Genomic DNA, 13,958 nt, shown 5'->3' on the forward strand with positions numbered 1-13,958 from the left:
AGTAGCAGATGGCTTTCAGGTGAAAAGGATTAGTGATACCAGCAGGTTACGCTTTCACTTATTGGATCTTCAGTGAGCACACAAACACACATATGAGACACACACACACACACACCATTGATGTGGGATTAGTATTATTACATATAGTAATATTACATACAAGTCTTTGAAGGAATCAGTAAGAGCACTTTGGGCTGTTTCGACACAGATTCCTCCCCCAGGTGAGGAGGATTACACAGGCAGGGACAATACTATTGGTCAGTAGTCTAATCCAATTAGCTGTGAGCGGCTGAAGGTAATGGGATTGTCGGTCGATATACCGTAGAGACCTACTTAACAACGATTGTGCACTTGACTTTCAGTCATTAAAGCTAAAGCACAGCTGTATGAGCCATTTCTTTTTAGTTATAGAGGACACCGTGAGTGAGGACTAAATAATATACACGGAGAGTCGAGGAGTGGACAAGCTGTCCATTTGATTAGGTCAGCGTGAGAAAATAAAGACTAGGAAGGAATGCCTTGATAATGCAAGTGCAAGTAGTGCAAGATAGTGCAAGAAGACGGCGGACAACTTTCATACATATTTTACTTTTTTACGTGAAAAAAACAATACACATATATGACCTCAATGTGCTGTGGTAATAAACATAAACACAGTCGGACCGTAATACTGATCAATAATGGTTGATTTATAGGGAATTTCCTTGAAAAAAACGAACTCAATAATCATTAGGAACGTGCTAGAGGACAAAGTAAATGTGAAGATCACCTCTGGGTACATTTTTAATTCAGCGCCCAAGACATAGTTCAACTTACCAAGTGCACACGCTATTCTCACGGTCTCAAATTGGTCAGAAATAGTCATTGTGAGCAAGTACAAGGAACATTTAACTAAAGAACTTTGAATCTTGAACTAAGAATATGAAAGAAATGTTTGGACAATTTCCAATGTTCTCTTATTATTTGATTGTCTTTGATACATCACAGAAACAGACTGTTTATATTCCTCCAGAAAGGGTTTGCAGAGCATAGAGGTGAGCGATGAGGTTCTTCAAAAGCCTCGTCACACCATCAGGCGACACAAAACCTGCCGACTCGGGAGCAAAGTTTTAGCTTCACAGAGTTCATTAATAAAACATGAACGCTAACCCTGCAGAGTTATGTCGTGGTGGTAATGTTGCGTATTCCTGTGCTAGTTGCTGTAATTTTATGTTTTGAAACAGTGAAATTATTATTTTTTTAAACTTTGATTGTAAAAATCAATTCAGCACCCCTTTCAAATAATTGAGCATTTTATATTTAATACATCATTTTGGCATAAATTGAAAAAGAGTCATTTAGTTTCCTGTTCTACGTTGCCTCCCCATTTAACAACCGCATGCATCATTTTTGTAACACACTCAAGAACAGAACAAAGCGTTGTTGGCCAAGACTGGTTTATCAAAAGAATACACAAAAATACTCATGTAGAAAACATAGAAAACAGAAAATGAAAAACAATAATAAAATATACCTTCTTTTCTTATCTACCTTTTTTTTGACATAGCACATAATAAATTGCAGTCCTCTGTTTTTCCACAGCATTTTCAGTCTTTTTATGTTCACTTTGTCCTCTTCGTCTGTTTTATGAACTGCTTCTATTGATTGGAATACATTATACACTTTAAGGTTTTCTCAACCCATCCTATAAAAGTTGCAAAATTCCTCGTATGGCAGCATTAAAACATGTTAAACTGATGGTCAAACTGGCCAAAAAAAACAATACAACCACAGGGCTTTTTTTGATGACTGAACAGGTTGCATAGCATGAGATGAAGACGCCCACTCAAAGTCAATGTGTCTCTTTGTGCGGGTCGATTAAGGCAGAAGCAGCACAATTATTCTCACTAAATGGTGGTTTCGCTCCCTTTCACTGTCGGGTGAAGGACGGCGCTCGTGCGAGCTGCTTGTTTAAAGCGCACGCGGTGCCCAGACGGCCGCGATTGGCGACGCCTCACCAGGGCGACCAGACTCCCCCGTCAGGTCAAAGGTCGTTGGAGATCCGCTCCCAACCGCAGTAGTTACACTGAGGATGTCCTGGAAGTCGTTAGTCCGTCTTTGACTTTTTCTTAAATTCAGCTTGTGTGGCCTCCAATTTTGTTTGAAATATCGGCCCCTTTTCACTATTCCCTTTCTACATCTGATTCTCCTCTCTCGTCGGCGCGCTTCAGCGTGGACTTTGCCTCGTTTTCTTGTGTTCTCCGTGCTTGTTGTGTTAGAACAACATCAGCACTCATGTGAGGATTTCACTTTGTATGGTTAAAGTTAAAGACACGTTGACACAACTCACATCGCTTCAAACTCAAAAGGGACTGCATTGATTTCTGGGATTCCTGAACACGTGCTTTTGGTTTTGTTTACGTATCTTTAAATAACAATCAGAGTTGTAGGTTTATTTATTATTTAATTATATATTTATTTCATCTCTCTTTTTTTTGTCATATGTGTCCCCTTTTTAGGATCGTTATTCCACTTTCTCAGTCCAATTATCCATGATGTCCTTTTGAGTTGTCCATCGTGTTTTTCCCCCAAATGTCCTTCCCGTCAAGGGTTGAGATCAGGGTATCATGCAGAAAAAGGAGAGTGTGATGCTGGAGTAATGACAAACAGGAACCTCCGTCAAAGAACGAATAGCATAGAGTTATCCGGAAAAAAAACATGGCCGAAATCACAGTCCTTCTATCTTCACATCCACCCGGTCTTCTTTCCCCTCCATCAATCCACCATCGTACTTATTTACACACATAACAAAAATATGCCCATACAGTTGTAACGCAGCTTTTGCTCTTCACGTGAAAAAAGGGCAGAGATTTATGAACGGGAGGAGAGAAGGGGGTGGGAAACTGCTCCCCCAAAAACGGACCCCTGAACCCTGAAAGTTCAAGCACCATCCCGTCATCTCCCCCCTCACCTCCTCCGCCCCCCCCCCCACGCGTGCCCTCGGTCCGTCGGCGTGCTATTTGCACACAAACTGGTCCACGAGCGTCGTGCAGCGCTTGCACTTGACGTAGCAGCACCAGTGGAACTTGCAGTGGCAGCGCTCGTGCTTGTAGGTCTTGAACTGGTCGTAGCCCCTGCCGCAGCACATGAGCTCGCAGCCGTCCATGCCCTCCGAGGTCTTGTTGCAGAGGCGGCCCTGCGTGCCCAGCGAGCCGGTGGTCTCGTTGCGGAGGCAGTAGTCGGGGCTGGTGTCGATGTAGACCAGATCCTCCGCGGTCGGCGTGTTGAAGCGCTTGTCCACCAGCTCCAGCTTGCCCTGCAGGGAAAAATCAGATTTCAGGAGGGGAAGGGGAGGGGGGTTGTTCATGCTTCTTTCAGGGCACTCTAGGAGGTGAGATGGCATTCCGCCGACGAGGGCGTCGTTACCTTGCGTCCAATGCGCATGGCGGCGGCGCTGTCGTACTTCTCCTTCAGGAACTCCCCGACGCGTCTGAAGTCGGCCAGCTGGAGCCAGCAGGTCTTGAGGCTGCAGGAGCCGGAGACGCCGTGACATTTGCAGGCTACGTTTGCGAGGTTATAGGCGGCCTGGTGGAGTGAGAGAACGAGACGAGTAGTTAGAGGGGAGGTGGTCTTATTTATGCAAAAATAAAAACTCTCACTATACAGAATAAACACAGTAACACTGAATATAGAAAAAAAACATTCATCTAAATATATGAGGGTCACCATGACACCAGTTGGCACTTGTTTTTTGTGCAGTAGATATACTATATTTGCTGAAGCGCTGCTGCCATCTAGTGGTCGTTGTGTTCAACAGCCGATAACGTTTTCTCACATTACACGAACATCCTGCAAAAAATCAACGACGATGTTTAACACAATATTAAGATTTCAATGTTTCAATAGTTTAAATTCATGACCTCTAGATCAGGTCATAAAAAGCCAAACCTAGTTGAATAAGACGGAAAGACATTTAATAACAGCTAAAAGGCAAGACACCAGCTAGTTAGATCCATATCCCACTTGCTGAGGGACCTTTCTCCTATATATATATATATATATATATATATATATATATATATATATATATATATATATATATATATATATATATATATATATATATATATATATATATATATATATATATATATATAATTATATATTTTGAAATATTCCCGGCTCTCTGTCACCACTGTGCGTTGTAGCAAATAATACCCTCCTGTTAAAGGGTGCGGTAAAAATAGATATCCAAAAAGAGAAAAATGAAAAGCAAAGAAAAACAAAGACCAGAATGTATTCTCCGTACATACATGGCATTCTTTGACAAGGCTGTCAGTACTACTCCACCAAACTAAAACAAACAGCTGACTTAGAATAGACGGGCTGCTGCTAACCGGAGGAAACGTGTCTCTATTGTGAAGTTTCCCACACAGCTCCCAGCAAAAAGGCAGTCGCTTTAAAAGGGGAAAAGCATAACGTGGCATATAATTAGTTTAGCTATTCAGTCAGTGAAATCGCCTTGAGGTACAGAGATCAGGTTGAGATCCTCGGATCTGTCACTTTTTTCACAAGAAGAGAAAAAAAATGTTACACCAACTACCCCTTCCTATTCAACTATTTGGATTCACTTTAAATCTCTTGTGTATAATTCAAATAATTCAAGACGAGAGCACTGCAATATAAATATAAAGTGTAACTTGCTGTTCTAGATCTTAGACAATCTTGACATTCCTTAAAACAAAGCGTCCTATTTTCACCCAAATATTTTTTTTTCACACATGCGCAAGCTAAGAAAACAGAACAGGAAATACAAGATTTATGGCCTTTGCAGCAGTGGACTTTAGGGGAAGCCCTTCACAACCCCTGCAGCTAAACCAGGCCAGTTGAGCAGCATTCATTAAACAAGTCACATTACACACACACACACACGCACACGCATGCATCCCACCATGTACTTGGTCACTAATCATGTACTGTCTAGTGTTTCGTGTTTGCGGCGATGCCATTTCCCAGAGTAGTTGCTGAAATCAGTTACTGCCGATTCTTCGGTTTCCCCTCATGAAACCCATCAGTCCTCACATTGCCTGATCTCAATTACCTTCTCACCTCTGTTAACCCCGAACACCCCCGACCCCCACTCCCCTCTCCCCTCTACTTTACTACCCAGCAGGCATAGCACTCGGCACCCTCCAATCCGGGACTCGACCCCCGTGACCCCCCCTCATCAGAGAGACACTGGGAACAGGGGACAATCACATTTTTCTTTAGCTAGAAGCCTTGTTTTCAGCATTTCCGGTTCTTGCCATTTTCTAAAATGCTGCCTCAGCTGTTTGGAAGAAAGTATCTTCATACGTCTACGTGGCTCCCAGTGTGACTATTTGGAAGTATACGCTTTTTCTTTAAAGTTGAAATGTTTTATGACTCATTGTTGTTTTAGGAGCCCTCATGTTTCCTCTCTGAGGGTCTTTTAGAGGTTCGGATTCACAGGAATAAGAAAATTAGAAGAGCAACACTTTTTTATCCATGGGTAATTATGGATAACATTTTCACGGATATTAAGGAAAAAGATTTGTGAGGTTTTGAGCATCGACAACCAGCTTTATTTCAGTAAACTTTAAATCTAATCCTTTCTCTCTAAGTAGTCTTTTCTATTGTTACTTACGTGTTGTTTTTTTGCTTCACTGCCATTACAGTTGTTTTTAGAGAAGTGGGTAAGACGTTATTACCATAGTAACGGCTCATTAATATTTTGTAATTCTACCAATATTGCAAGTGGCCGATAACCCCCTTAAAAAAGCAAGCCATGTCTGTACTGTGTGTGTGTGTGTGTGTGTGTGTGTGTGTGTGTGTGTGTGTGTGTGTGTGTGTGTGTGTGTGTGTGTCCTGCATCAAACGGAGCTATTTGGTAGGTCGTGCCTGCTGGGCACAGTGACACAGGGAACTGATGGAAACACACACACACACACACACACACACAAGGTCAGTCATCCGTGGTGGTGACACGGTCTCTGTGTCAGGCACAATAGGTTCTGCTCAGACAGGGTGAGGGGTTAGGAGCCGTGTGTGTGTGTGTGTGTGTGTGTGTGCAGTTTGCACTAGAATGGGTTAAAAAAAAAGAGAACATAGCTCATCCTTTGTGAGAGAATAAGAAATAAATGAAGAGGAAACGCAGACAAGTAGAGGAGCACATTCTCCTGTCAGATCTTCTTGTTGTTACAATGAAAATCCTGTTGAGTTTGTCTTTTTAACTTATTCTTTTCCTTAAGCAGCTCGTTCTCTAGTATTGGTCATTAAATAATTGTCTCTTACATTGTCATCTCGTTTCTCCACGTTGTCACATCGCTGCTCTGTGCGAACATCTAATGCACGTCCCTTCTCCGTCGCTCCTTCTGATGACTATTGCTTGCATTTGTCAAAGAGGTTTTTTTAGGGGAGTTTTTCCTTATCTGAAGCGTTGATCGCATGCTGTACAGATTGTAAAGCCCTTTGAGGCAAACTTGATAAGGAGATATGACGGCTGTCTGCGAGCCGCCTGCATCGCAGATGGAGACGGCAGTATTTGTAGAGGAATGTGGCTCGTAATTCACTTTTTGTAGATCAAAGGCCGCTCTAACAAGAAAAAATAAGAGCATCAAAACAAAGTAAGGATCAGATGTTTCTCCAAACCTTTCAAATAGCCTGAAAGAGAAATACAATTTTCATAAATAGTCCGTATCTGCTTGCACCATCAATTCATTGAAGCTTCTGTGTCAGGTTCCCAATGAACATTTGAGCCAAAAATGACATTTCAAAACGCTGTACTACGACATCAAGTCTTCTTGTGCCTTATTTGGTATATTTTGTGTTCAAGTAATGACATTGTAACGAGAAGCAAAGTCATCCACAGGCTCCGATGAATCGGGGAGATATCGGCTGCGCCGACTAAAGTGGCCCGTTATTATCTTTTGGTCTCTATAAGTGACAAGTCTCTCCCATTTGATTTGTGTGAGACGGAGACAGTGGACCTGGGTGGCGCTGTGTGTGTGTGTGTGTGTGTGTGCGTGCCTTTCAGAGTCAAGGGAGTGTGACAGAGGTCCATCCCTCACCCTGCGTCTGTCTCCAGACGCTTGTACACACAGACAACCACGTTATCCGCCTTACACACAAATCAAATGATGCTGCGCGCACACACACACACACACACACACACACACACACACACACACACACACACTCAGCAGTTTGCCTTGTTCAACCAAGCAAGACAATTCCCGCTTCGGGACAAAATGGCGTTTTGTCCCGAAGCGGGAATTGATGGAAGGGATGAAGAGGAAAACTGTCTTCCTCTCACTCGTTACCCCCCTTTTTATTTCTCTCCTCTCCTCTCTTCCGTTTCGATGGACAGGCGACAATGAAAACAAGGGATCAAACGGATGGAGAGGCGGAAAAGCCATTCAGAAGAGTGGACAGCGTGTGTGTGTGTGTGTGCGTGTGTTAATACACGGCTGCAGCAATAGATCTTTCTCCCTCTCATACACTCCTATAGCCCCAACGGGACCCTCAGCAGAAACACAACCTCTCCAGACCCTCACCTTTGACCCCCGATACACACGCTCACACAAAACCAGGCTCAATGTCTCTCACACAAATCAAATGGAGCTGAGACGACATGCGCACACGCGCACACACACACGCACACACACACCGCCTTTGTCTCGCAAACAGCTTGAACAAAGCTCCTCTAACTAAAGATAAAGACATTCTCCTGATCCAACGTGTAGCAGAACTGGCAAATGGACCTTTTACGAGGGAAGTGTATAAGTGTGTGTGTCAGACTGCGTGTGCATGTGTGTGCGTGGATGTGCGTGAGCGTGTAGCCTAGTTTAAGGTGAAAGATTTCTTTTAGTGCAAGACTTTCCAAACACCTTTAGCTGTGATGTCAAGTCTGGAGCATCTAATAGTCGACGTATGGCAACTAGAGAGGACCAGAAAAAAAACAACTCACAAACGGCAGCAACTGCTAGTTTGACAAAAGGCACCACATTCATTCATTCAAGCCATCATTTTCTTTTCTTGTTTTCTTCCACATTGTTTCGCGTTCCACTTCTGAACTCTCCATAAAATCATAGATGTTATTGTCCATTGTGTTGCTCCATTTATATGTGTGTAATATGACCTTGTGTGTGTGTGTGTCACTTCGTTGGAATGTGCAATGACCTGGCGACCTAGCCAGACTCCAAGGGCGTTAGCAGTTATACCATTTGGACCCTCCCAATAAATAACTTACACACACACACACACACACACACACACACACACACACACACACACACACACACTCACAAACACTGCCAGGTCAGGCCACCTCCATTCACACAAACACACACACACACATTCCTTAGACACATATAGGATATAGGATGAGGTTGGGAAGCGTGGACACAAACTACTTTGCTAAATATCCCCCTGTAGAACTCCCAAAGCATCAACTCTATTCTATACTTGAATAGACAACCACTAAATGCTCGTGTGTGTGCGTTACGCCTCCGTTACCTGTCGCCCCGCTTCGTTATTCTGCAGGTTCATCAGCGTGCGGGCGTGCTCAGTGGAGCCGCGCGGGTAGTTCTTCTCCCGCTCCCTGGCGTCCACAAACTCCCGGGCGAAGCGGTAGCCGTAGTGCGCGTTGTCGCCGCAGCCGCCCCACAGCCAGTCGCGCGGCAGGTCGCGGGGTCGAGCGGCGCGGCTGCAGCCGCAGGTGGAGAGCTCGCCCTCGCGGCACGCCCGGCTGATGGCGTTGACCACGCCGGCCGCGCTGACGGCGTAGGTGAAGGCCGTCTCCCTGGAGCCTGAGGGGAGGCGGAAATAATTATTCAGATATGCAGATGTCAGCGACTAATGAACTTGAGTTAGCAGGTAGAGGAACACTGGGCCCTTTTTTTTCATATTTCTAGGGCTTTGGAGAACGTGTGTGTTCACCGACAGGAAACATGGGTAAGTGTTCAGGTTAAACCTTCCCCACCCCCACCCTGACATGCACACACACACACACACACACACACACACACACACTACAAACAGCCCCACACCCACTTCACCTAACAAAAGACAATAGAAGTGATTTTAACTGTGACCCTGGTCAAACTCAGCTACTTTAAGCACCAGATCCATAAAATGTATGAAGCAGCTAATTTGGTAAATTTGTGTCACCCAAAACAAGTGAGCACCACCAATAAACCTATTGTATCAGAATAAGGCAGAATATTCAGTAAGGCCGATACCTCAAACTGTGGAAAAAAAATTCAGGGAAATAAGTGTAATTTGGGGGAACTGCACAGCAAAGGCCTACGTGCAAACACTCACAAACACACTTAGAATGTCAAGGTGGGACCACAGAGAAGGATTCTGAACAAATCTACCCAGCTTCAAAAGCACAACCGGACCGCTGTTGCTCTTTGTAGTCGCCTCGATGCACACGCAGGTCCAAATGAAGGCCGACACCGTCTAACCCGGCGGAATACGCAGCCCGCCTGTCTATTCAGCGCATTAATACACAAACCATTGAGAAGGAAAGGAGAACAAAGACCAGGGCCTGACAGGTAGGAAGCAAAGTGCTCCGAAACTGGAAATTTACATCTGAACAGCCGTGTGGTATTTCTGGTTGAGAGGGCATTTCCAGAGAGCACCGTGGGGTCGTATAATGCGGGGCCATGCCTCTCTTTTCAAACGATGTTTGATACCACGGAGAGGTCATCGCAAAACGCCACCTATTGCCCCTTATCGTGTCTTTGGCTTTCCCCCATGCGGTATAGCGTAGAAATGCCATTTAGTGTTATTTGCTTGGCCCTGTTGCACTTGTAATGGCATCTCGTCACGAATGCGTGGTGGTTTTGGGGTTATTCTGTTTTTAAAAGTGCATGCATCTTTGTGTAGTATCGCTCTACAAAGTGTCCCAGTAAGCCTGCAGCCTGCAATCCACACCGGCCAGACAGACAGACAGGTATGCATGCATGCAGAGCTGAGGCGTGTGAGATATTCATCGGGTTTTTAGGAGCGCGCGCTCTCTCTCTCTCTCTCTCTCTCTCTCTGTCAAGATGCTGATGCACAAATTATGCAGCAAGATAATGGAGACACAGGACGAGGAAAAAGCGAGCGCGAGAGAGGTTTTTATGGGGGGGGGGGGGGGGGGGCGGGGGCTGCGGAGACCAGACTTCAAATAAACGGGCTCCGGATCTGCCGGCTCGGTGTCAGCTCATCGGCGCATTTCAAAAGGAGGAGCTGCGAGACAATGGAGCGACTAACACCTCCATATAAACGCGGGGAGAGACTGACTGTCAATAGGGAGACGGCCAGAGGGCGACGCAGACAGAGAAAGAGCAGCAAACACCTCGTCCGACTGCCCGCAGCGGATTTGACACGTACTTGTTGATGGGGAGGTTTCCCACATCGCCTGCTGGGAACTAGACGCACGTGAAACCGATCCGGGGTCTGTATGTGCTCAAATGTGCAGATTTACCACAACTAATAAACATACATGCCATATGTGTCACTTCTTTTTTGCTTTAGTTTTCACGTGTGTCGCTAGTTGCCTCGCGCAACTCGTCCGCTTCGTGGCTTTTACGCGAATGGATCAAGATACATTGCGCATGCGCAAAGTGGGAACCGCGAGCCGTCTGTTTAATGAGCCCAATTCTGCTGTGTCTAACATTCAAACCCCTGACAAGCTAGAATAGAATCCATCTTAATAGATTCATTTTTGTGAAAAACACAACAACTCTATTCTTTCGTTACAAACTTGTTTTCATGTCACGTATAACTTTTTCTGTCACATGTCAAAATACTCACCAACACAGTGCAGCTCACGACGTGTCTTGCTGCTTTGACATGTGTGTGTGTAACTCATAGACTTTTGCATCCTTGATAACATCCCTATTGCAAGCAAACCATAAAACAAAACCGAAATAAAAACCCGCCGTCGCTCCCAAAATGATTGACGGGTGTTTACAAAGGGGAGAAAGACGCAACCTCTCCTTTACTGTTCTCCGCGTTCCCATCAAACTCACCAATCTGCATGACCCGTCCAAACACGGACGTGTTGTCCACTGTGCTGCAGTTCCACCTCCTTTGTCTGAACTGGTACTGGCACTCCTTGATGCCCGTCTTGGCTCCGTCTCCGATGAAGACCATGTGGTCCTGGTACAGCTGGCACAGCTTCCTCTGGCCCTGCAGACGGCACGGCATCATAGGAGAGATTAGCGGGGATTACCACGTTAATGGTTTTACACGTTGAGCGGCCCCCGTGGGGATATTCTCCTGTGTTTGACTATTTCATCGCTGATGCTGCAAAGCCGCACCGTGCAAAATTGAGCCGTGTGTCCTTCAGCGTGACAGCTGTTCGAGGTGTTTCTACTACAACCAAAAAGAGGTCTAAAACAGGCAGACAAGAACTTACTTGAGAGAGACCAGACAGCTGACTGCAGAGGGGCTGTGCTCCGATGATGTACATTTCAGGCCGCTGGATCGGGGTCAGAGCGAGTGACCTGAGAGACAGACGCCATATTAAGTCTAGATTTCAACCAGTGAACCCTAGCACTTATCTTTGATCGTAACCGATAGGGACGAGATCTCTGTTATAAACCACTCTGTCTCTGAGAGGAGGTTTGCCGCAGTAGAGGACAAAGTTCAGACACGTTTATTAGCTCAACTGGCCTATAAAGTGTAGATGGACTCTTCTGGTATTCCTCTGTGCAAACAGTGGTTTTTCGTCCTTGTCCCGTTCACACGAACAACTTTACCCGTATAGTACAATTTGAATCACATCTGCTTTGAAAAAGGTAACGTGACGTATCATGCCGTACGAAATGATCGTATGTTTCGGGAAGCTGAGTGCTGTCTTTAGATTGCATTTTGCAAGGTGGAGTTCACTGCTGAATGCAAACTATGACCTGCCTATTCAAATTCTACACAAAGTGACAGGAATGTGTACTCCACTGATCTGCACACATCCCTCCACAACATTATCACAGAGCCATCTGATCAACATTGTTGCTGTCTTGTAAGTCAAGAACAAGGATGGCTAATTGGTGCGGCTAAAGGCACAGCAGCAGGCTGCCATGCAGTGCCATTTGGGGCTCGGCCAGGATAAATATTGTGACAGAGCCCTCACATTTGTTCCATTCACTGTTAAGGCGCCCAAAACACACAAATACAGAGAGACACAAGAGGCAACACAAACTCCATTTGTCATCTTATCAACGGCATGCAAGCAATATGACAAAGTTAACTTATTGGATTGAAGTTTTCAGGATTTAAAAATAAAACGAAAGAAATGCCTAAAATATTTCAATGTTGCAATGTTGATTTTTACCCCAAATTGGAGGACACGGTTCATCTATTTTTTTTTTTATATGAGTCCCCCCCCCAAAACCAGCAAACAATCAGCGCGCCGTGCAGGAGGGACCGTGACTCACCACCACGAGTTGGCCTCCACCACCAGCAGTTGGGAGCTGCAGGCGAGGAAGGCGGCTGCCAGCAGCAGATGTCGAACGGCACCGGTCCGCTTTCTTCGGACAGGCCTGTTGTCCATGGTCCGCCGCGTCACCGCCTCACAGCCGGTGCTGGGCAAAGTGCTCTGCTGTTGAGACATGGGCATTCAAAAAAAAAAAAAAGTCAACCGGCGCCCTGCTCGGTCCCGCGAGGGTCTGGACGCAAGCGCTTGTAGTGCTGGCGATTCAGTGAGTTCGAGTCCAACTCGAGTGTTTTTTGTGGGTTCTCTATTTCCTGGCAAACCGCTTGTCCGCCTAAGTCTAAAAAAAATACAATACACCTGGCATCAAAAAAAAGACCAGAGGAACAAAAAGGCCGAAGTTTACAATCCAAGAGGTCAAAAGCTGCAGTTCATAGTCGTGCGTAAAATGGTTTAGTTGAGTTTTACGCAAAGTGCTGAAGTTGATGTCTCCCTCACCCGTTGGGTATAAAAATGCATCAATGAAACCAAACTACAATGTTAAAAAAAAGTGATCCCGTTGTTGTCTTGAGGAACGATTACCAATGAGATTTAAACGCTATTTGAGCAGCAAAACGACTTCCCTTCCCATTCTATCCCCCCACGACCACACCGCATCTCGCTTGCTTTCTTGCTACAAGTCCGTTTCTTCTCACCCCCACTTCACCTCAGAGACCCTCCTGCCCTCTCCCTCCCTCGCCATACATTGCGCGCGCATGGGACGCTATGGGTTGCGTGTGCGTGCGCAGAGTTAAACTAAATGGTTATTGGGGACATGTCTGCAGTGAATTGAATGCTGATGCAAGACTGGAAGCACCTGTAAGGCTGCTTTCAAATGTGATGAATATAAAACCAAGTCGGGTATGCATGCGTCATGGAAGTGGGTACGATGTGCTTTAGAGTAGAGCAGTGGGGGGGTGAACGTTTTGCAACAAAAAAAAACCCCATCCACCAAAAGTTCACGTGCGTCAAAATTCCTTATATTAGCTGAAGTGAATAATTTGTTTGAATAAAAGGTGAGTGCCTCAAAGTCGACTAATCCCCTCTTTGGTCGGCAACAATAAAGGGCCTCCCCATAGCGCGCGCACGCACGCACGCACGCACGCACGCACACACACACACACACACACACACACACACACACACACACACACACAGGAGCCCGGAAAAAGTCGTGGAGCAAAGAAAAGGCGTGTTGGAGCGAAGTGTCCTCAATTCATATCCCGGCTAATGACAAACTGGGCGTCGGACTTGCGCAGGAAAAGGCTCTTTGATCCGATTCAGTGCTTCTTGAAAGAGTCCAGAGGCAACCAACGGCACAGGGGCAGAGGAATCCCTCTCCGGGGTTTAAAATACAAAATGAATATAGCGTCCCCGTTAACCGACCAATGAGAAAGAAAAAAGGGTCACCAAGGAGTTCACCGCATCCGCAAAATAACAGTAATCACCTCAGACAATTTAAATGAATATCGCTGTGTTTCTACTTACTCCTTTA

At 45.4% G+C, this 13,958-nt stretch overlaps 1 protein-coding gene across 4 annotated transcripts in view; it reads right to left on the reverse strand.

Moving 5' to 3' along the window:
• Positions 1-1,419: 1,419 nt before the first annotated feature.
• Positions 1,420-13,958, reverse strand: part of wnt5b (wingless-type MMTV integration site family, member 5b) — a 54,930-nt gene continuing 42,391 nt past the window's right edge. For 2 of the 4 annotated variants that reach the window (XM_040172571.2, XM_078100253.1), the window contains exons 2-7: positions 12,429-12,592; positions 11,411-11,498; positions 11,022-11,181; positions 8,515-8,807; positions 3,406-3,564; positions 1,420-3,295 (exon numbers count right to left, since the gene is read on the reverse strand). In XM_040172571.2, coding sequence (XP_040028505.2) covers positions 2,996-3,295; positions 3,406-3,564; positions 8,515-8,807; positions 11,022-11,181; positions 11,411-11,498; positions 12,429-12,544 — 1,116 coding nt within the window. In that variant the 5' untranslated portion in view covers positions 12,545-12,592 and the 3' untranslated portion in view covers positions 1,420-2,995. Of the gene's footprint in view, positions 3,296-3,405; positions 3,565-8,514; positions 8,808-11,021; positions 11,182-11,410; positions 11,499-12,428; positions 13,138-13,958 lie in introns of those variants that run through there. The other 2 variants (XM_040172572.2, XM_040172570.2) reach the window with 2 other exon arrangements.

The sequence above is a fragment of the Gasterosteus aculeatus genome, chromosome 4 (assembly GCF_964276395.1).
Source record: "Gasterosteus aculeatus chromosome 4, fGasAcu3.hap1.1, whole genome shotgun sequence".
In the NCBI taxonomy this organism is placed as follows: Eukaryota; Metazoa; Chordata; class Actinopteri; order Perciformes; family Gasterosteidae; genus Gasterosteus; species Gasterosteus aculeatus.